Source organism: Malus domestica, chromosome 17 (assembly GCF_042453785.1).
Source record: "Malus domestica chromosome 17, GDT2T_hap1".
Lineage (NCBI taxonomy): Eukaryota > Viridiplantae > Streptophyta > Magnoliopsida > Rosales > Rosaceae > Malus > Malus domestica.
In genome coordinates, this window is record NC_091677.1 from 32,603,879 (window position 1) to 32,627,420 (window position 23,542).

Below are 23,542 nucleotides of genomic sequence, written 5' to 3' on the forward strand. Positions count from 1 at the left end.
TATTACTAGACCGTAGTACTAAGTGGTAACTTTTTAAAACTAACAATTTAAAAACTTGTTTAGGAACTAATTTCAATTAAAACAAAATTACAATGAAACCTTATTTCCAAATAAGAAATTGTTGGGTTTTTTCATTCATAGGTTTGTTGGGCTTGTATTGTAAGAAGGTGGATGAAGCCCTTATGTCCCCCATTTCTGAGTCAGCAAAAAATAGGCTCAAAAGATTCCAAAGGAGAAGCAAGTCCTAGGGAACGACTTGTTGTTCTTCTAGCAGCTCTTAAGGGCTTGATTTGATGTTACGCCAGATAATTTTGCCTCTAATGAAGTATTTCTAATGGCTTTAGTAAGATTGTTCAACTCTGAACAAATACTAGACATTAGAATAATTAGCATAAGAGCTTGAGACCCACAAGTTTAGCAAATGAGAGTGTATGATTTGGTTTCAAAAGAAATATTTGAAGAGATATATGGCGGTGAAGATTAGGGTTTCAAGGATAAGAATGTGAGAAAAATGGTTGAGGTTATGGCTTGCTGGGAGGTTTTACAGTAGCTAGGAGGAAAAAAGTTGGAGGCAGGACAGTGGGAAGCTTGAGGCTAGACTTGTGGTTGATGTAGGAAGCTTGCAGTAAGGTAGAGAAAGATTTTCGGTAGCTGGAAGAAGAGGTTCTTCTCCTTTGCTTGCAGTTGAGCGTGGTATCCTCCTCCCCATTTATATGATATTGACTTGCTTTTATAGAGGGTGAAGACTCTCTTAAATTTGTTGGGTAAAATGGTGTGCTGGAAACTACTTAGGAATAAGAGGTGTCCGAAGTAGCTTGTTTCCAACATATAAAACACATGATTAGAATCGTTTTATATATAAAGGATGAGATGGTTGAAAAAGTTCACGGAAAACATATGTCTTAGGATGTGTTTGTTGCACTAGATTATCTTGGACTGGATTAGCTTTAGGGACTAAATTGGACTGACTTTGCTTGGACTAAGCTGGATAAGAATTATAAAACATTTGGTGCAGTGTCGTACTAAGTAAAAGACTAATAATTTTTTTTTTTTTTTAACCAAAGACTAACAAATTTTTAAACCAACAATTTTTTTTTCCTTTGAAAAGAAAAAAACATTATTCCAAGCCATCATCGTCATCTTTGCTCATCATTATCCGAGCCTAGTGCCCCCCTCTTTATCTCTTACACGGAGTTTCAAACTAACTTTTTTTCTGTACTACCTTTCGCAAAGGGAACTAAGGATTCAAATACCCAATCAAGGCTATTGAATTCTTCTGACAAGTTTGCATCAAATGGGTTGCTTGATTGCAAACTCTCTAAGAAAGAGCTTCCGCAAAAAAAAAAAAAAAAAAAAAAAAATTGATTGCTAAGTTTGCTTCCTCATTATCTCCGATTTCGATTCTGACTTCGATCCAATCGCAATCATTGTAGATTTGCTTCTGATTTCTTAAATAGAATCAACCTTGATCTCTCTCTTTTCTCTCACAGTTCACCGCCGCCGTTGAGAAAAAGGGAGGGGAGGGTGCGAAGGCAAGATACTGGGAGTGCACAGGGTTCCGGTGAAATCTTAGGAGAAGGAATTGGGAGGGGATTGAGAGTTGGAATGAGAGGTCGTGGTGATGGTAGGCAAGCTAGGTCACCACAGATGGGGAACCACATGATTGCTAAGGATTGGTAATATGGACCTTTCAAACGGTATTAGCAGTGAAGCTTTTAGTGAAAGCGAATCTCACCTAGTCTCATTAAAGATAATCCTTCAATAGCGTCAAACAAGGGACTATGACAAAAGTTAAGCCAATCTTGGCTACTCCTGTCTATGAGCCCAAACAAACAGGGCCTTGGTGTAGGAATAGGGTGATGGGTTGTTGAGGTTAGGTCACTGTCAAATAAGGTGTTGAAAAGTATCTCATTTGTGTTGAGAATGAGTCTCACATTGATAGGATAAGATATCTTGCATGAGCTTATAAGAGGTTGAGCTACTCCTCATATTGTCAATTGGTTTTATAGTGGAACCTTAACTTTCTTAATGGTATCAGAGCAGGTCGTCCCATGTGTGAAGTCAAACGGTGACATGTACTCCATGTCACCCCGTTGTGGGGTATGTTGAGAATGAATTCTACATTGATAAGTTCGAAAATTTGCCACACCTGATGGGACGTGTTGAGAATGAGTCCCACATTGATGAGAGGATGGACCTTGCATGGGCTTATAAGAAGTTGGACTACTTCTCATATTACCAATTGATTTTATGGTGGAACCTCAATTTTTTTCAATTTGCTCACTTGGCATTTGTTTACTCCAAGTAATGGGCTTGGAGTTTGGTGCTCCCAAATAGACCAAAGCCTCCATTGTTGAAGAGTTTACATGGGCCTTGTGGACCCTTGTAACCTTTCACACCTCAATCACTCTAGCAAGCTCTGTGCAACCACATGTATTGGGTTATGTGAGTTTGGTACGTGTCGAGTTTAAAGGAATATTCTTAGCATGACGTAATATATTTCCGTATTTGGCATGTGTGATATATTTCCTTGCTTAGCATGGCGGGAGAATTAATTTAAATTCGTGTAAAGTCTTGATTAATTATTTATTTTCCCAATAAATATCAAAATATAATTGAAAGTAATATAAGTTCATACGTTCGTACAAAAAACGTTTGGGCATTCAATCCTCTTGAGATTGAAGTAGACACGCACCACTTCAACAAGAAGAATAGTTGGAGAGTGAGAAAATGTTAGTAAAAAGGTTTGAATCTCTGATTGTGTCCAGTCCACGTGGTAATTGAAGTGAGTGACGTGATCTCTTTTTTCATTTTTGTTAAAAGGTTTTTTTTTTTTTGACAAATAATAATGTTAATGAATTAAATTATTAATTGTTAATAGAAATTAATCAATAAGGATTAAATTTGTACCAGAACACATAAACATAATTTATTTATGCTAAAGCGTTATGGTCATATTTGCTAGAGATTTTTTTTTATTTATTAAAGGAGGATAACTGGTGGCAAGCTACGGTTATCCATCATTTTTTAAAGCGGAAAGACTGACAGAGACATTTCAGCCTTCTGCTGGCCAGATGTTTGGCTTCTACATCAACAACAGATTTTGAACCCAAAATCTTCAGTTTTTATATTTAAGAAAACTTCGTAATCCGTTTTTTACTACCGAGTATCTGCTAGAGTTGAGTGACGTGCATTTTCAGATCCCTAGCCTTAGAAAAAACATAAAATAAAAAAGTAAAAAACTTAAACGACTTCCAAGTCCTCCTACTCACTAACGATAAGCCACGTACGCTGCTCTGAAACCACATCCACTTCTTCAAAAATCCCATTTGGCATCCCCAATCATTCGAGCTATTTATCTTGCTCGCCCCTTCCTAAAATCCCCATCCTTTCCCTCACAAAAATCCTCCATTTTTCAAGGTACGCGCTTCTCTCCCTCTTCTGCTGTGTGGTTCTGTTCTGTGTTTTTGTGTATCTCTGTCTTCATGGTTGTACTTGGAAAACAAACAAAATCTAGACATGTGTTTGATGTGCTTTTCCTCAATGGGATTTTTTGCTGCTGTAAATGTCAACTGGATGCTTGCTTCTCGAAGAAAGCTATGATTTTTCAATGATTAAGTTTTTATTTGCATTATTTTGTGAATTTATTGAACCAGAAAGTTGCGTCTTTGTTAACACTCCATCAGTTCATGTCACCTGATTGCTTTTTATTTTTATTTTTTGCTTTTGGTTGAATGGATTTTCTGAAAATATTAACTGAAAAGAATTGCATGTGTTGGGTAAAAAGGCGGTAGAAGTTGCTTCACTATTGCAGTATGAGTGAAGATCTTGATGTTCATTCATCTTGTTCTGTTAAATGTTGAATTACTCTAATTTGTAATGTTTATTTATGTGACATTTTTGGCTTAAGATCGTTAGGATGGTAGGAATTGAGATTCGATAAATTTAGGGCCTGCTTGGTATCCGTCTTGAATCCAATTTTTTGTTTTTGAAACAAATGAGCTCCGAGTAATTATTTGTTTTAGCTACTTTTTTCGGGACTGAGATGCAATCAAATATTAAGCTGGTCTCATATTTCCTTTATACTCCGATCTTTTGTTCTTCTGCATAGGTTGTTGAATTACTCAATTTCGTTTCCAGTAATCTGTGATTTGGCATTTAAACTTGCAAGTGCCTTTTGTTATCGTACTTACAGATGGCAGCATCATCAGCATGCCTTGTGGGGAATGGGTTATCTACCCGCGGTACTAAGACAAATTTGAGCAAGGACTTTTGTGGCAGGCATCTCTTGCACCCTTCAGCTCTTCCATCCTTGGGTAAAGTGACAAAAACAGTTCTCACAAAGGCGTCGCTAGACCAAAGGCAAAACGAGGGAAGAAGAGGCTTTCTGAAGTTGTTGCTTGGGAATGTGGGAATAGGAGCACCAGCTTTACTTGGAGCAGGGAATGCTTTGGCCGCCGATGATCAGGGCGTCTCTTCTTCAAGGATGTCTTATTCCAGGTTCTTGGAGTATCTGGACAAAGGCAGGGTGACTAAAGTTGATTTGTTTGAGAATGGAACCATAGCTATTGTTGAGGCTGTTTCTCCTGAGTTAGGGAACCGATTGCAGCGAGTTCGTGTTCAACTTCCGGGACTAAGCCAAGAGCTCCTCCAGAAGTTCAGGGAAAAGAATATCGACTTTGCTGCACATAATGCTCAAGAAGACTCAGGCTCTCTTTTATTTAACCTGATTGGAAATCTTGCTTTCCCACTAATTTTAATTGGAGGCTTGTTCCTACTCTCAAGGCGTTCATCTGGAGGCATGGGTGGTCCAGGTGGGCCTGGATTTCCTCTACAATTTGGTCAGTCTAAAGCCAAGTTCCAAATGGAACCAAACACCGGAGTGACTTTCGATGATGTTGCTGGGGTAGATGAAGCCAAGCAAGATTTCGTGGAGGTGGTCGAATTCTTAAAGAAGCCTGAGAGGTTCACAGCTGTTGGGGCTCGAATTCCTAAAGGGGTTCTTCTTGTTGGCCCTCCAGGAACCGGAAAGACTCTGCTAGCAAAGGCAATTGCTGGTGAAGCGGGTGTTCCATTTTTCTCCATCTCAGGTTCTGAATTTGTTGAAATGTTTGTTGGTGTTGGTGCTTCCCGAGTTCGTGATCTTTTTAAGAAGGCCAAGGAGAATGCACCTTGCATTGTATTTGTTGATGAAATTGACGCTGTTGGACGGCAAAGAGGAACTGGAATTGGAGGAGGGAACGATGAAAGGGAACAAACCCTTAATCAGCTTTTGACAGAAATGGATGGTTTTGAAGGCAACACTGGTATTATCGTGGTTGCAGCGACTAACAGGGCAGACATTCTTGACTCTGCCTTATTGAGGCCAGGCCGGTTTGACAGGCAGGTGTCTGTTGATGTCCCAGACATACGAGGAAGAACAGAGATCTTAAAGGTTCATGCTAGCAATAAGAAGTTTGATGGAACTGTTTCTCTTGATGTTGTAGCCATGAGAACACCTGGCTTCAGTGGGGCAGATCTCGCAAACCTCCTTAATGAAGCAGCTATATTGGCTGGTCGACGTGGGAAGTCAGCAATTTCATCTAAAGAGATTGATGATTCGATTGATAGAATAGTGGCTGGAATGGAAGGAACAGTAATGACAGATGGAAAGAGTAAAAGTCTGGTGGCATATCACGAAGTTGGGCACGCCATATGTGGGTAAGTGATACTTTAGTCTTTTATTGGTTGTTCTTATGAAGCTCAAATAACTAAAATTGTAGAAGCAGAAACTTAAATAACCCAAATAATGTTTTGTATTCTCCTCAATGCAGGACATTGACTCCAGGGCATGATGCTGTCCAAAAGGTGACATTAGTCCCTCGTGGTCAGGCTCGGGGTCTTACGTGGTTTATTCCTGCAGATGATCCTACCTTGATCTCCAAGCAGCAGTTATTTGCAAGAATTGTTGGCGGGCTTGGTGGTAGAGCTGCAGAGGAAGTGATCTTTGGTGAGCCTGAGGTGACAACAGGTGCAGCTGGTGATTTGCAGCAGATCACTGGTTTGGCCAAACAGGTAATTGAACATATTCATTATCTTCTCATAGAAATTTAAACCGTCAGATGACACAGATTACTGTGATCCTTGGTGTTATTAAATGTGACATGACATGAAACTATTAGCTCTGTCATACTGAGAAACTTAATTGGCATTGTTGCAGATGGTTACCACCTTCGGAATGTCTGATATTGGACCGTGGTCATTGATGGACGCGTCTCAGAGCGGTGATGTCATTATGAGAATGATGGCAAGGAACTCAATGTCAGAAAAGCTTGCTGAAGACATTGATTCAGCTATTAAGAGATTATCGGATGAAGCATATGAGATTGCGTTGACTCACATAAGAAACAACCGCGAAGCCATTGACAAGATCGTGGAGGTCCTTCTTGAGAAGGAAACAATGACCGGAGATGAATTCCGGGCAATCTTGTCCGAATTCGTTGAAATCCCAGTTGAAAACCGGGTCCCTGCTGCAGTTCCAACACCAGTGGCTGTTTAGATAGTGTAACTCATACCGTCATCAACACTTGGTTAAACTTCTAAAACTGGTAAAAATGTATAAAAGCTGTTATTTTTTTAAATCACATGTAAAGTACTGTAATTTGATGACCAAATATACTTGGGCCTTTGGTTTCTTCTATGAAAGTCCCTCCTGATTTTTAATCTCTACTACTGGAATTTGTAAACTCCGTTGAAACAAACTAAGACATGCAGATGGCGCTTACTGCAGTGACGGAAAACAATTATGTCTGTGCACTTTGATGCAAGTTCGATTTTTACTGATCCCCCCCTTTCCTAACAACTAAAACTTTAAACTATTATCGCTATCTCTTGCCAAAAAAAAAGCCATTTAAGACATGGGCAGAACAATTTGCACATAAAATTAGAGCTTGTATGTGTATATCACAGTCTGACACCAGCAAAAACAGTTTGATGATATTACTATTCATACATGTTATAATAGTTTAGAAAAAATAAAAGGAAAGAATAGAAGGAGAAACAACTATTATATTATATGATGAAATGACAACAATTTTATTATAAAATTAAGAAAAAATAGAAATATCAAATTGGACATTCAAGATTACATCTAAGAGGTCATTAATCTAAAGTAATTTCAACAAAATATAAAAGCCAACTTGGCCAAACTAGTTATAGTCGTATTAGTAGATTTGACGGTGAGACATGTCAAAGAATAAGCAAAAAAAGGCGTTCAACTTTTGAAATCATCCACACCCACACTCAAAAGATTGAGATGACACTTCAAAGTCAAGGAAACTACATGCATGATGAAAAAGCCAAACACTTAAGCAAATTAGCGTCTGAGAAATTTTACGCACAAAACCTGCAATATAATGAGCAGGAAGATACTCTTTAACAAGGAGCAGTGCCAACTCCGGAGAATACCTGACAACGAACCAACTAGTGTCCGTACCGACCTAAATTCAAATTTTACACAAGGGCACCACCACATGGTAAGTTAGTAACATAAAAATTCCTTGCTTGTTTTCAACAGAACCCGCCACGGCGAACCAGATGTATGGGCAAGTCGTTTTTCTACTCCCTACTCAACACCCTGGACATTCCATCCCCACGCTTTCTGTCCTCCGCCACCTCCAAAGTTGTAGGAGACTCGACCATCCCCGCCGCCGCCACAGAACAATTCACAAACCTCTGCTCCAAAGGACACATCAAACAAGCATTTGAGGGGTTCAAATCTCAGATATGGTCAGACCCATCTCTCTTCTCACACCTCCTCAAAGCATGCATCCCCAGCAAGTCCCTCTCTTTAGCAAAACAGCTCCATTCTTTGATTGTCACATCTGGGTGTTCCGCAGACAAGTTCGTATCCAATCACCTCCTCAACTTGTACTCCAAAGTCGGAGACTTGGATGCCGCTTTAACCTTGTTTGGTCATCTCCCCAGGAGAAACACAATGTCTTGCAACATTTTGATCAATGGGTACGTGCAGAAGGGTGATTTGGAAAGTGCCCAGAAGGTGTTTGATGAAATGCCTGAGAGAAATGTGGCTACGTGGAATGCCATGGTCACGGGGTTGACGCAGTTTGAATTTAACGAAGAGGGGCTGAGTCTGTTTTCTGAGATGCACGAGTTCGGGTTTTTACCCGATGAGTACACTTTGGGCAGTGTTCTGAGGGGTTGTGCTGGTTTGAGAACATTGTGTGCCGGGCGTCAGGTTCACGCTTATGTGATGAAATGCGGGTTTGAGTTTAATTTGGTCGTTGGGAGCTCTTTGGCTCATATGTATATGAAGTCGGGTAGCTTGGTGGAAGGAGAAAAAGTGATTACATCGATGCCAATTCGCAGTGTGGTTGCTTGGAATACTATTATTGCGGGAAAAGCTCAAAATGGGCATCTCGAGGGAGTGTTGGATCAGTATAACTTGATGAAAATTGCTGGATTCAGGCCTGATAAGGTCACTTTTGTTAGTGTTATTAGTTCGTGTGCGGAATTGGCAACACTTGGACAGGGTCAGCAAATTCATGCCGAAGCAATTAAAGCTGGGGCTAGCACAGTTGTTGCGGTGATTAGTTCGTTAATTAGCATGTATTCGAGATGTGGGTGTCTTGATGATTCTCTGAAAGCTTTCATGGAAAGTGAATGTGGAGATGCTGTAATGTGGAGTTCTATGATTTCTGCCTATGGGTTTCATGGACGAGGAGAGAACGCCATTAAGCTGTTTGAGGAGATGAAGCAGGAAGAATTGGAGACAAATGATGTTACTTTCTTGAGTTTGCTTTATGTGTGCAGTCATTGCGGGTTGAAGGACAAAGGACTTGAGTTATTCAACTCTATGGTCGAAAAGTATGGACTTCATCCTAAATTAGAACACTATACATGTGTGGTTGACCTGCTTGGCCGATCTGGCTGTTTGGAGGAAGCCGAGGCAATGATACGATCAATGCCTGTCAAAGCAGATGCTATCATTTGGAAAACTTTGTTATCTGCATGTAAAATCCACAAGAACGCAGACATGGCAAGAAGGATTGCTGAAGAAGTTATTAGGCAAGATCCACAGGACTCAGCGTCCTATGTGCTACTCTCGAACATCCATGCTTTAGCTCGAAGGTGGCATGATGTTTCTGAGATGAGAAAAACGATGAGAGATAGAAAGGTCAAGAAGGAGCCAGGTATAAGCTGGCTGGAAATTAAAAATCAAATTCACCAGTTCTGCATCGGTGATAAATCGCACCCCCAATCTAGAGAGATTGATTTGTATCTTAAAGAGCTAACATCAGAGTTGAAGTTGCATGGTTATGTGCCTGATATCGGCTCTGTTTTGCATGATATGGATAACGAGGAGAAAGAATATAACTTGGCACACCATAGTGAGAAGTTGGCAATCGCTTTCGCCTTAATGAACACTCCTGAGGGTGCACCAGTAAGGGTGATGAAGAATTTGCGTGTTTGCACTGATTGTCATGTTGCTATTAAGTACATATCTCTAATAAAAAACCGAGAGATTATTGTACGTGATGCTAGTAGATTTCATCACTTTAAAGATGGGAATTGTTCTTGTGGAGATTACTGGTAAAGGAAGGTTATACAAGTAAGTGTTCTTCATCTGATATATAAATGTTTGGACTTTTCCTTTCATTTTATAACAGATTAATCTGAGGATTTGGTGTTGCGTCAATAGTTCCTTTTTCTTCAGCTAACAGCACTTTGTTTCGTTTGTTTGCTCAAACGTTCTAGGATAAGTATTCATATACTTTTCAGAGATGGAAGGTTTAACTGTAAGTCTTGACCCCTATCTCTGTCTAACTGCATCCAGCATTCTGTTACAAGAGGCAGAGCCATAGTGTGCGCACGGATTGGAATGCCTTAAATAAATCATGGTGTTTAATATACATAACCCGAGTCCAATACAACGAAAAATCCTTAGTGTCAGGGTTTGTATTTGTATCGGTCATTGCAATAGTATCTAGTGGTTTTAGTTTTCCCTCCGTCCTTCATTTACTGGTTTCATATTCTTTGTGTTGCCAAGGAACCAAATGTTGAGTGAGTTCTTCGAATTCTCGTCCCGGGGCAACACTCCACCTTTGTCATACATTCCATACATCGCACTGGATTTCATTCATATGCTTGTGCAGGTTGTTGCAACAGAAGCTTTCTAGAAAGAAAAAGGCAGTGGAGGCTTTAGCTCTGCGTTCGCCATTTTAATATTGCAAGGTTGATTGGGATTAACGGTTCTTTGTATAAGTTTAAACTATGTTTGGTGGGATGCGCCGGGCCCATGCTGTAGTGCAACGCTTGGGCAACGCTCAAGAGCCCCAATAGCAAGCTATTGTGATGGACTCTCTCCCTAAAGAAATTAATTTAATATCGTGTGGACCATTGGTCCACGTATCAGATATTAAACTGATAAGAACAGATACTACACTTGATCTTAGCCAAAAGGCCGAGAAAGGTATGCCTTATCTCAAGTTTGGCTTGTGTTTATATTGGCCACTTCAGAAACATACTTGTCCCCAGTGGTCGATATGGGACATAAAACATGCATGCCTATCACTTATAAAAGTCATATGTTGAGTGAGTGAAATTAAAATATGAATGTATTTATTTTATGTCTTTATAGGATTGTATTTTTTATTAGATTAGGGTTTTGTTTCCTTGTCCTACAAGAGTTGTATCTCCATATTACTAGATATAAAATTGTGAATGAAATTTTGACCTAACTTTATATAATTGGGACAGTATTGGTGTGAATAGTAGTGGGTTGCTAGCTCAACCCTGGAATCTTGATAGAATCTCCCATAAAGTTGGGACAGTGTTCGGGTTGTGTTTAATTATCGTTTGTATTTGTCTTGTCATCTTTATGGTTGTAGTTACAATGAGCTGAATTGTCCCACATCGGAGAATGAAAATTTTGCATAATCGTTTAAAAGTGGCTTCTATCATGGTATCAGAATCATGTTATTCGCATATTGCTATAAAATATATATGTTGCTCATGTGTATAACCTGGCTCTAGATAACAGAAAAAAATTGGAGGAAAGACCCTTTTTTTTTTTGTTTTATCTGCGTTACTTGTTGTATTCACGCTTTTGCGTCGGCAGAGTAGTAGTTTGCATATCATATACCCTCCAATCTCCTTTTTTTTTATTCTTTTTTTTTTTCATATATGCATTCATCCATTTGTTAATTTCTTTTTCTGAACACATCATGGAATAGTTCGATACTTAAACTTTTGGAAAATTGGGTTATCTAATCGATTTTGTAAAAATGGGTTGTAGTTATGATCGAGCTCCCACAAAATTGTTGAAATGTTTATGGGTTGTCCAAGATAATTATAAGTGGTGAGAGCCAAGTGCTGACCCGAATGAGCGGATCCCCTGGATTTCTTGCCGGAATGGGAGAAACATGCCACCGAACTCTCAAGCTGGTGGCCGGAGGTGACGAAAGAGAGGCCGAGAAAGGTATGCTTTATCATGTACCCTCCAATCTCCTTTTTTTTTTTCTTTTTTTTCTTTTCATATATGCATTCATCCATTTGTTAATTTCTTTTTCTTAACACATCATGGAATAGTTCGATACTTAAACTTTTGGAAAATTGGGTTATCTAATCGATTTTGTAAAAGTGGGTTGCAGTTATGATCGAGCTCCCACAAAATTGTTGAAATGTTTTTGGGTTGTCCAAGATAATTATAAGTGGTGAGAGCCAAGTGCTGACCCGAATGAGCGGATCCCCTGGATTTCTTGCCGGAATGGGAGAGACATGCCACCGAACTCTCAAGCTGGTGGCCGGAGGTGACAAAAGAGAGGCCAGGGCAAGGGTGAGTTCCTACCACCGTATAAACCTCATATTTAGGGACATAAGGCTTCCAATGGGCCGAAAAAGAAGTCCCTAAAGTATAGGAAAGTATAGGGACTCGTCGGAATTCCTATAAAAATCCTCAAATGTAAGGATGCGGATAAGGACTCATAAATGGTGTACCCAGTTTGAAGAATTAGAGAAAGTGGGCTTGAACCCACGTGAATGTTGAAGCTGCAAAGCGCAGCGAAAATGCTAGCCCCACAATGCACTTGTTATCTATCTTTTCTTTTTGGTTCTTTTAAAATCAACAGCTTAAATTGTTTCATATGGTTTTCTTTTTTGGTTGTTGGAGATCGAAGAGCTACTTTTCAAACTCCCAATCTTTTTTTCCTCTTTATATTTGTTTGGGGATTCATTGTAGGGACTCTTTCAATGAGGTAAATACTTTGTTAACGACTCGAATATACTTGTTGAGTCCTAAAGAAGTTCTTAACAATAGTGGTGAATACCATATTATGAAGTCTCCCATTGGAGATATCCTAAAGAGGTTCTTAACAATAGTGGTGAATACCCTATTATCTAGTCTCTCATTGGAGATGCTCTAATATGACACCCCTCCTCACTTTCTCAGACATTTTAAGTGTTAGAAGTGACTTTATGATGGAAAGCTTGTCACTTTCTCATACATTTTAAGTGTTAGAAGTGACTTTATGATAGAAAGCTTGTGATTTGTGTGAAATATTGAATGGAATTGATGGATAAAAGACAACTGGAGATGCTCCCAAAACTAGTGTTTGAGCCACAACCATTGTAATCTCCTAAAAACCTCAAAACCGTTCTACTTCTTAACATATTGGACCATTGAAGAGTGAAAGCTTGAAAATTTTAACTAGATTTGGTGGGATGCGCCAGGCCCATGCTATAGTGCAACACTTGGGCAACGTTCAAGAGCCCCAATAGCAAGCTATTGTGATGGACTCTCTCCCTAAAAAAATTAATTTAATATCGTGTGGACCATTGATTCACGTATCAGATATTAAACTGATAAGAACAGATACTACACTTGATCTTAGCCAAAAGGCCGAGAAAGGTATGCTTTTCTTTAAGTTTGGCTTGTGTTTTTATATGCCACTTCACTAACGTACTTCTTCCACCAGCGGATGTGGGATATAAAACCTGTATGCAGTATGCCTATCACTTTGTCTTTGTTGTTTTAAGTCTTGGTGCCCACTGCCCGTACTTTTACAATTATTTTATTCTTTGTGGCATTAAAACAGACCAAATTGGAGGACGAGAGGAAGATTTGAAACTATGTTCAAATCAAAGGGAGTTGTCAGCTCAAGTTTGAACCAATTGAGGGTCTTTTTAAACTCGAAAGGATGAGGATTGAAAGAAAATAATACATTTTCTTGTAAAACTAAAGAGTCACATATATAGTTTGTTGTATTTTGGTTACAAGTCTGTTACAACCGTCTATGTAACTAATTACTAAATTAGTCAGTTAACCAAGTGTAATTAGTTACTAAGCTATTTCTCACAAGTGTATATAAACCAGTTGTAATTCCTTATTCATTAAGAAATGAAAATACCAGAATTATTTCCTATATGGTATCACTCGTCTCTCTGCTCACGCACCGATCCTAGCTTCCTTTGCAATCTTTGATTTTTCTTCCCAAATTCGTTTTCTCCCTGCAAATCCTTGATCGACAATGGCGTCTTCTACCTCTTCGCCTGCAAATCCAGAAGTTTTCGCTCAGAATCCCACTCCTCTTTCCTCAATTTCAGCTCCGATAAACCCTAATTCTTCGATTTCTCCAATTTCAATCCAAAACATCAGTTGTATGGTTCCTACAAAGCTTAAGAGGGACAATTATCTCGCCTGGAAAGCTCTTTTCGCTCCAATTTGTTGACGCTACAAACTTACAGGTATCATCGATAGATCGGAGAAATATTCATCGCCCGTTCTTCTCAATCAATCCGGTAGCAGTTCTGCAATTCCTAATCCTGATTTCGAGATCTGGTTTGAAAAGGATCAAAATATCCTAATCTGGTTGAATTCCACTCTCCCTGAAGATCTTATTCCGTTCACCATTGGCGTCACCTCATCTCGAGAATTATGGCAGATTCTTGAACAGCAGTTTGGCGGAGTCTCGGCGGCGCACATTCACCAGCTCTGATCGCGTCTTCATAGGATTCAAAAAGGCGATTTGTCAATTTCTGATTATCTGCAGAGTATCAAAAGCATCTATGATGCTCTTATGGCTGCCGGAGCACCGGTGTCGGAAACAGATCTCATTGTTGTTACCCTAAATGGCCTCTCCAATGATTACAAATCTTTCATTGATTCGATAATGCTTCGAATTTCATCTACTTCCTTAGATGAACTTCATGGATTACTCATGAACAAAGAGATCTTTATGCATGGAAAGAAGAAAGCTCATTCATCATCTCTCACTAAACCATTTCAAGCATTTGCTGCTCAAGCTCCGCCTCTCCAGCAAGGCCTATTACCTACGCCTCCTCCCTCACAGGCATATGTTGTTCAACATTTTAACTACAGCACTCGCACCAATTTCCAGCGTAATAATCGTGGCCGCAACAATTTTCAGAAGAACAACAGAGGTCGAGGCAACTATCATGGCAATTATAACAACTCTGGCCCTGGTAATGGTTCCTTTCATCATAATACTGGTAATTACAATAGCAACTATGGTGGATTTAATCGCTCTTCTGGAACTCGGTCTCCCTGTCAAATATGCAATTCTTTTTATCATAAGGCTCTTGACTGCTATGCTCACATGAATCATGCATTTGCTGCAGAGATTCCACCTGCCAAGCTTGATGCTATGTGTGCCTCTACTGCCTCTTCTTCTCAGCCTACATGGCTTCTGGACTCTGGTGCTACTGCTCATGTCAGCAATGATATCTCCACTATCTCTTCCCTCATTTCGTACTCTGGTGAAGACAAGGTTTATGCTAGTGATGGCCAAGGTATGCCAATCCATCATACATGTTCTTCTATTCTCCAAACACCACATGCTGCATTTCGATTAAATAATGTTCTTCATGTGCCAATGATGCAATTCAATTTGCTCTCTGCGTATTAGTTTCTAAGAGACAATTATTGCTCTTTAACTCTTGATTCTGATGGTTCTGTCATCAAGGACCGTTCCATTAGGAAGATGTTTTTTCGTGGCCTGGTTAGGGATGGTTTCTATCCTCTGCAAGGTCAGCCATTCCAAGCTTCATATTCTGCACTTGTTAACACTCAAGCATCCTTACAACAATGGCACAAACGACTCGGTCATCCTTCCACAACCATTCTCAGAAGGATTTTACATACAAATAAGCTTGTTCCTCATACTTCAGCTTCTGTTCAGTTTTTTTGTGCAGATTGTGCTATTGGAAAAAATCATAAACTGCCCTTTTCTTTTAGTACTACCCCTGTATCAAATAGTTTGGATTTAATTCATTGTGATGTCTGGGGTCCCTGTCCAGTTTCATCAATTAGTGGCTATAAGTACTATGTACTCTTTATGGATGAGTATAGCAAATACAGTTGAATGTTTCCTTTACAAAAAAAGTCTAAAGTCTTCTCTACTTTTGTCATTTTCAAAGCATATGTTGAAAACTTACTTGGCCATAAAATCAAGATTCTTCGAACAGATTCAGAGGGTGAGTTCACTGGTTCTACTTTTGCTTTCTTCTTGCTTCAACATGGTATTTCTCATCAGTACAGTTATCCCCACACCCCTGAGCAAAATGGGTGTGTGGAACGCAAGCATAGACATCTTACTGAGACTGCTCAGACACTTCTTGTTGCTTCCAAAGTTCCTCACAAGTTTTGGGTAGAAGCCTTTTCTACTACAATGTATCTTATCAATCGAATGCCTCTTTCTGGATCTTCTCAGTCTCCATGGGAAATTCTTTTCAAAAAACCTCATGATTATTCCAAGTTAAAGGTATTTGGTTGCTATTGCTATCTTTGGCTCAAGCCATATATGCAATCAAAATTGGATGGTAAAAGCAAACCATGTGTCTTTCTCGGTTATAGCCTTCAACACAAAGGTTATCGGTGTTTAGATGTGTCTTCTAATAGAGTCTACATTTCAAAGCATGTTCTCTTTAATGAAGATCATTTTCCATTTCATCACAGTAGCTCTTCACATTGTTCTTCCTCTGTCCCCTCCACTACATCACCTGAGTTCTCCCTGCCATTTCCTCTATCAAGTCCACCTGCAACACAGCCTTCTTCAGTATTCTCTCAAGGCTAACGCTCAAGCTCTTCTCGGGTGCATTCTACACAGCAACCTCAACCTACACAATCTACACAGCAACCTCAAGCCTCCATTTCATCTCCGATGCATTCTACTTCTTCAATTTCAACAGTCTCAGTTCCTACAAACACTCATCCAATGCTCACTCGATCTAAAGCAGGAATTTTCAAGCTTAAAATGTTAGCCGCCACAAAGCATCCTATTGATTCTAATTCATTTGTACCTACTACTTATTTGCAAGCCTCTAAGTATGATCACTGGAATGAAGTCATGCTTGACGAATTTCAAGCTCTTCAATCCACATGCACTTGGACTCTTGTAACCTCCTCTCCTCATCAAAACTTGGTCGGCTGCAAATGGGTTTTCAGGATCAAAAGGAAACCTGATGGTTCTATTGATCGGTACAAAGCCCATCTTATTGCTAAGGGTTTCCATCAACAAGAGGGTATTGATTTCAAGGAGACTTTCGGTCTGGTTGCCAAACCTGTCACTATTCGCATTCTCCTTACAATGGCAGTGCAATATGATTGGTTTTTACATCAACTTGACATCAGCAATGCTTTTCTCCATGGCAATCTCCAAGAAGATGTTTTTATGCAACAACCCCCAGGTTTCATTGATCCCTCCAATCCTTCTTATGTCTGTAAACTCAAAAAATCTCTCTATGGATTGAAGCAAGCCCCTCGGGCTTGGTATGACAAGCTGTTTCAAGCTTTGGTCTCTCTTGGCTTCACAAACTCCCAATCTGATTGTTCTTTGTTTGTGAAACTTCAACCATTCCCTGTGCTAGTCCTTGTATATGTGGATGATATCTTGGTGACTGGTTCTAATACCTCTCTCTGTCAACAATTTATTCAGCAACTAAGTTCCTTATTTCCAATTAAGGACTTGGGACCCTTACACTATTTCCTTGGCTTAGAAGTTCACCGATCCGATGAGGGTATTTTCCTGTCTCAAAGCAAATATGCTTTAGATCTTTTAGTCAAGACAACATGGCAGGTTGCAAGCCCTGTTCTACTCCTCTGGGAACTCAGAAGCTTGATCATACTGGAGATCTTTTAGCAGATCCTAAAGAATACCGATCTATTGTCGGGGCATTACAGTATCTCACTTGGACAAGACCTGATCTTTCCTTTGATGTGAATCAAGTATGCCAGCTCTTTCACTGTCCACGGGATTCACATTTTCAAGCTGTCAAAAGGATATTAAGGTTCTTAAAAGGTATATTTGATCAGGGGATGTGGTTTAAGAAGAGTCCCTTGCATCTTACTGCCTACTCTGATGCTGATTGGGCAGGTTGTGTGTTTGATCGTAGGTCCACCAGTGGCTATTGTATATATTTGGGCAGAAACTTGATTAGTTGGAGTGCTAAAAAGCAACATACAGTTGCTCGTTCCTCTACCGAGGCTGAATATCGTTCCCTTGCGCACACGGCAGCTGAACTCACATGGATATGTAAAGTTTTCAGAGATGTCGCTTTTCAACTCACTACCATTCCCACTCTTTGGTGTGATAATGATTCCGCTATTTCTCTGGCCTCAAATCCAGTTTTTCATGCTCGTACAAAGCACGTGGAAATTGATTATCATGACATCCGTGAACTAGTTCTTGCCAAGCTGCTTCAAGTGCAGTATCTCAATACTCAGTTTCAAGTTGCTGATATCCACAACAAATCTCTTTCTAAAGCTTGGTTTCAATACCTTCAATCCAAGCTTTCCCTCGGCTCTCCTCCGTTCAGCTTGAGGGGGTGTAAAGAGTCACATATATAGTTTGTTGTATTTTGGTTACAAGTCTGTTACAACCGTCTATGTAACTAATTACTAGATTAGTCAGTTAACCAAGTGTAATTAGTTACTAAGCTATTTCTCACAAGTGTATATAAACCAGTTGTAATTCCTTATTCATTAAGAAATGAAAATACCAGAGTTATTTCTTATAAAAACCACATAGCATTCTCTTCTCTTGGATGAAAATTTCAACCCTAAAGTTTTTCCTATTAGGGATTTTTTTGGAAGTGCCTTTAAAATGACTAAAAACGGTTTTAGAGAAAATGTTTTTGGGTTTCAAACACACTTGAAGTGCTTCCCGTAAAAAGCACTAGTTATGTGTTTCTTCTAGGAAGCACTTCAAGTGCTTTTCTAGAATTTACTTGTATTTTTACTAAGAATTGGTTTTGAAATTATTTTCACTAAAAGCGTTTTCAATTATTTTTAAAGCACTTCCAAATGATTTTGCCGCAGAATTGCGATCAGTACTAGTTACTAGTCACTGTTGAACTTCATGTCGATAGGTTTGGAATTGTTCTTCTTGAATAATTAAAGAGGATTATATATATACATGTATATGTTTTCCAACCATTACCGTATGAATATATAGGTTTAATTGCGTTTGTGTTTGTGTTGGTGTTCTTATGGTTCTGGTGATAACTAGTTGATTTGTCCACGTCGGAAAATGAAAGTCTTGCATAGTCATTTAAAAATAGGATTATTTTTACTTTATTACTCTCAAGTATCGTGGAATTCACACTTTCATACTTAAAGTTAAGTTTCTCTTCTAGATTCATACTACCGGTGAGTACATTTTAGAGGTGATTCAATTCAAATTGTAAATGTTGGTGCGAAGCAAATTTAGTTTGAAGAACCACCAAATTTTTTACTTGATGTATTGTTTATGGATTGTGGTTCAAAAATTCCAGATGGTTGGGGTTGAAGGGACGGGGGGGACCTTCTTTTAGGGGTTTAGTTCTTTCTATTCGCTATGAGATCCATATCAAACTCATGATATACTTAACTCAACCAAACAAGAAACGTAATTCATGTTAAATTTAATTGCACTTATCCTATTTAATCTGGCCTCTACCAAAAAAGGCATAAAGACACAAGTTATTCATCGTAACTTTTAGCATTACACATTTAAATTTGTAGCTGCCACATATGATATGTGACATATCTAGTTGTGTAGGCAGTAAGTCCTAACCATTGTTTGAATGCGCCTAAATAACATCACGGATTGATGTTTGACCTTAGTTGTGGGTCGCGATCGTTGTGGTTTGATGCTTGATCTTCACTGGGTCGTGATTGTAGTTGTAATCTCGTTGCAGATTATGCTTGCTGGCAGAATGCCATGCTTGCTGGGATATGTTGAGATCGTTGTTGTTGGACGACTTTTTTTTTATTTGTTTACACCAAACACAAGACAAGTATCTCAACCTATCCTAATCTAATTGACGTGTTTGCTGCCAAATATCTCGACCTATTCCTTCCAATCCTAACATAACAAATCCTAAATTCATAACCTAATGAGCCGTTCTATCCGGTCCACCACTCTTTATATAGAGCCAGAACTTTGATTAATGTAAGGATTAGCCTTGCGGAAGCAACCTAGCAATTGATTAATCCATCACATAATGACGAAACCCATTAAGCACTTAGCACTTTCGACAAAAACAGTTGAGGAGAATCTGTGAATTATGTTCATTTATTATACATCGTGCGGTAAAAAACTATTTTAAATATTTTTATTCAAAAATACACATAAACCATACTTGAAAAAGACTAACCGCACAATATATGATGAACAAACGTAATTCACAAATTTCTAGAATTCTCACCAAAAAAATCAAGAAGGAATCTTGTTGGAAAGAATATAATAAAATTTAAAACTAGATATTGTAGAGCTCACTCCAAAGAGAGAACCCATCCAAAAATTCTCAAAAGCACAAGGCTAAGCCAAAGCCTAAGAGAGAGTTTGGAAATAGTTTTCAACCAGCAATAGAAGCGCCTCGGTTAGAACCTCATTAGCTACGTCATTGCCCCAAGCGCAAAGATGTCTTTCTAGTTTATTTTCGCGTCCCACAGCCTATCGACGTGGGACACGAAGCAGCTGCCCGAAGCCTATTTCATTTCCCAAAGCAAGAACAACAACAACAACAACAACAACAACAACAACAACAACAACAACAACAACAACAACAAAGCCTTTTCCCACTAAGTGGGGTCGGCTATACGAATCCTAGAACGCCATTGCGCTCGGTTTTGTGTCATGTCCCAAACAACTTTGAGTGGAGTCGTTCGAAAAGAAGTTTCTATAGCCCCCTTGCTCATTTAACACTGCATCCGGGTGCCGATGGAGATACAGCGACCCTTGCTCACTTATCACTGTGCTCGGGCCACACAGCGCGCCACTTACGGGTGACGCCCTAGCTTTAGCGCGATTTCGTTCTGGATTCATTTTCATAAGGATTCGACGTAATCATGGAGTGCCGGCTGTCAACTACCTGACGTCCTCCCCCTCCTCCTTTATCCGGGCTTGGGACCGGCAATGTAAGATAAACTTACAAAGGCGGAGTTCCCAAAGCAAGAACAATCCAATAAAATCCTTATTTGGGTCCAAACACTTAAAGAGGTCCTTAACAATTGTGAAGACCCTATTATCGAGTCTCCCAATGGAGATGCACATTTTAAGTGTTAGAAGTGACTTTATGATAGAGAGCTTATGATTTGTGTGAAATATTGAATGGATTTGAGGGATAAAAGACAACAGGAGAAGCTCCCAAAACTAGTCTTTTATCCACAACCATTGTAATCTCCAAAAAACTCAAAACCGTTCTACTTGTTAACCGATTACTGTTAAGGAACCACATATTCGACCATTAAGAGTGAAAGCTCGAAAATTCTAACTAGATTTGGTGGGATGTGCCAGGCCCATGCTGTAGTGCAACGCTTGGGCGACACTTGAGAGCCCCAATAGCAAGCTATTGTAATGGACTTTCTCCCTAAAGAAATTAATTTAATATCGTGTGGACCATTGGTCCACATATCAGATATTAAACTGATAAGAACAGATACTACACTTGATCTTAGCCAAAAGGCCGAGAAAAGTATGCTTTTATTTAAGTTTGGCTTGTGTTTTTATATGCCACTTCACTAACGTACTTCTTCCACCAGCGGATGTGGGATATAAAACCTGTATGCAGTATGCCTATCACTTTGTCTTTGTTGTTTTAAGTCTTGGTGCCCACTGCCCTTACTCTTACAATTATTTTATTCTTTGTGGCATTAAAACAGACCAAATTGGAGGACAAGAGGAAGATTTAGAACTGTGTTCAAATCAAAGGGAGTTGTCAGCTCAAGTTTGAACCAATTGAGAGTCGTTTTAAACTCGAAAGGATGAGTATTGAAAGAAAACCACAGAGCTCTCTTCTCTTGGATGAAAATTTCAACCCTAAAGGTTTTGCTTTTTGGGATTTATTTGGAAATGCTTTTAAAATAATTAAAAACGTTTTTAGAGAAAAAAAAATTTTAGGTTTCAAACACACTTGAAGTGTTTCCCGTAAGAAGCACTAGTTATGTGTTTTTTCCAAGAAGCACTTCAAGTGCTTTTTAAGAATTTACTTGGATTTTTACTAAGAATTGGTTCTAAAAATATTTTTACCAAAAACACTTTCAATTATTTTTAAAACATTTCCAAATAAGTGTGCCGCAGAATTCCGACCAGTACTAGTTACTAGTCACTGTTGAACTTCATGTCGATAGGTTTGGAATAGTTCTTCTTGTATATGTTTTCCAACCATTACCGTATGAATATATAGGTTTAATTGCTGTTTGTGTTTGTGTTGGTGTCCTTATGGTTCTGGCGATAACTAGTTGACTTGTCCACGTCGAAAAATGAAAGTCTTGTAGAGTCATTTAGAAATATGTGTTGACCCGAATGGGCTCCCACAAAATTGTTGAAATGTTTTTGGGTTGTCCAAGATAATTATAAAGTGGTGAGAGCCGAGTGCTGACCCAAATGAGCGGATCCGCAGGATTTCTTGCCGGAATGGGAGAAACATCCACCGAACTCTCAAGCTGGTGGCCGGAGGTGACAAAAGAGAGGTCAGGGCAAGGGTGAGTTCCTACCACCGTATAAACCTCATATTTCAAGACATAAGGCTTCCAACGGGCCAGAAAAGAAGTCCCTAAAGTATAGAAAAGTATAGGAACTCATCGGAATTCCTATAAAAATCCTCAAATGTAAGGATGCGGATAAAGACTCTAAATAGTGTAGCCAGTTTGAAGAATTGGAGAAAGTGGGCTTGAACCCACGTGAATGTTGAAGGTGCAAAGCTCAGCGACAATGCATGCCCCACAACGCACTTGTTATCTACCTTTTCTTTTTTGCTCTGTTAAAATCAACAGTTTAGATTGTTTCTTATGTTTTTTTTTTTTTTTTTTTTATTGTTGGAGATCGAAGAAATACTTTTCAAACTCCCAATCTTTTTTTACCCCTTTTTATATTTGTTTGGGGATTCAATTGTAGGGACTCTTTCGTTGAAATAAAGGTCCTTAACAATGGTGAAGACCTTATTATCGAGTCTCCTATTGGAGATGGTCTAATATGACACCTCTCCTCACTTTGTCAGACATTTTAAGTGTTAGAAGTGACTTTATGATAGATAGCTTGTGATTTGTGTGAAATATTGAATGGATTTTAGGGATAAAAGACAACTGGAGATGCTCCCAAAACTATGTTTTAGCCACAACCATTGTAATCTCCAAAAAAAACTCAAAACCGTTCTACTTCTTAACATATTGGACCATTGAAGAGTGAAACCTCAAAAATTCTAACTAGATTTGGTGGGATGCGCCAAGCCCATGCTATAGTGCAACGCTTGGCCGACGCTCGAAAGTCCCAATAGCAAGCTATTGTAATGGACTCTCTTCCTAAAAAAATTAATTTAATATCATGTGAACCATTGGCCCACGTATCAGATATTAAACTGATAAGAACAGATACTACACTTGATCTTAGCCAAAAGGCCGAGAAAGGTATGCTTTTCTTCAAGCTTGGCTTGTGTTTTTATATGCCACTTCACTAACGTACTTCTTCCACCAGCGGATGTGGGATATAAAACCTGTATGCAGTATGCCTATCACTTTGTCTTTGTTGTTTAAGTCTTGGTGCCCACTGCCCTTAATTTTACAATTATTTTATTATTTGTGGCATTAAAACAGACCAAATTGGAGGACAAGAGGAAGATTTGAAACTGTGTTCAAATCAAAGGGAGTTGTCAGCTCAAGAAAATAATACATTTTCTTGTAAAACCACATTGCATTCTCTTCTCTTGGATGAAAATTTCAACCCTAAAGTTTTTGCTTTTAGGAATTTATTTGGAAGTGTCTTTAAAATGATTAAAACGCTTTTAGAGAAAATGTTTTTAGGTTTCAAACACACTTGAAGTGTTTCCCGTAAGAAGCACTAGTTATGTGTTTATTCCAATAAGCACTTCAAATGCTTTTCCATAATTTACTTGTATTTTTACTTAGAATTGGTTCTGAAAATATTTTCATTACAAGCGCTTGCGGTTATTTTTAAAGCAATTCCAAATGACTTTGCCGGAGATTTGCGATCAGTACTAGTTACTAGTCACCGTTGAACTTCATGTCGATAGGTTTGGAATTGTTCTT

The 23,542-nt window shown here is 39.0% G+C and overlaps 2 protein-coding genes and 5 non-coding genes across 7 annotated transcripts; 2 read left to right on the forward strand and 5 right to left on the reverse strand.

Annotated features, from left to right (window-relative positions):
• The first annotated feature begins 3,238 nt into the window (after positions 1 to 3,238).
• LOC103426197 (ATP-dependent zinc metalloprotease FTSH 2, chloroplastic) lies at positions 3,239 to 6,708 on the forward strand. The gene is made up of 4 exons (XM_070816979.1): positions 3,239 to 3,420; positions 4,196 to 5,700; positions 5,814 to 6,054; positions 6,200 to 6,708. The coding sequence occupies exons 2-4, from the start codon at positions 4,196 to 4,198 to the stop codon at positions 6,536 to 6,538; spliced, it is 2,085 nt and encodes a 694-aa protein (XP_070673080.1). The 5' UTR covers positions 3,239 to 3,420; the 3' UTR covers positions 6,539 to 6,708.
• Positions 6,709 to 7,227: 519 nt separating this feature from the next.
• LOC103405844 (pentatricopeptide repeat-containing protein At2g41080) lies at positions 7,228 to 12,142 on the forward strand. The gene is made up of 4 exons (XM_070816980.1): positions 7,228 to 9,610; positions 10,155 to 10,471; positions 11,297 to 11,479; positions 11,652 to 12,142. The coding sequence occupies exon 1, from the start codon at positions 7,580 to 7,582 to the stop codon at positions 9,593 to 9,595; it is 2,016 nt and encodes a 671-aa protein (XP_070673081.1). The 5' UTR covers positions 7,228 to 7,579; the 3' UTR covers positions 9,596 to 9,610; positions 10,155 to 10,471; positions 11,297 to 11,479; positions 11,652 to 12,142.
• Positions 10,280 to 10,475, reverse strand: LOC114822801 (U2 spliceosomal RNA). Its single transcript, XR_003770995.1, has one exon. It is a non-coding gene; the product is annotated as a U2 spliceosomal RNA (small nuclear RNA).
• A 573-nt stretch (positions 12,143 to 12,715) lies between the features above and the next one.
• Positions 12,716 to 12,911, reverse strand: LOC114822802 (U2 spliceosomal RNA). Its single transcript, XR_003770996.1, has one exon. It is a non-coding gene; the product is annotated as a U2 spliceosomal RNA (small nuclear RNA).
• A 6,857-nt stretch (positions 12,912 to 19,768) lies between these two features.
• On the reverse strand, positions 19,769 to 19,921 carry LOC139193918 (U4 spliceosomal RNA). Its single transcript, XR_011578460.1, has one exon. It is a non-coding gene; the product is annotated as a U4 spliceosomal RNA (small nuclear RNA).
• An 860-nt stretch (positions 19,922 to 20,781) lies between these two features.
• LOC139193915 (U2 spliceosomal RNA) lies at positions 20,782 to 20,977 on the reverse strand. Its single transcript, XR_011578458.1, has one exon. It is a non-coding gene; the product is annotated as a U2 spliceosomal RNA (small nuclear RNA).
• A 1,734-nt stretch (positions 20,978 to 22,711) lies between these two features.
• On the reverse strand, positions 22,712 to 22,907 carry LOC139193914 (U2 spliceosomal RNA). The gene has a single exon (XR_011578457.1). It is a non-coding gene; the product is annotated as a U2 spliceosomal RNA (small nuclear RNA).
• Positions 22,908 to 23,542: the final 635 nt, after the last annotated feature.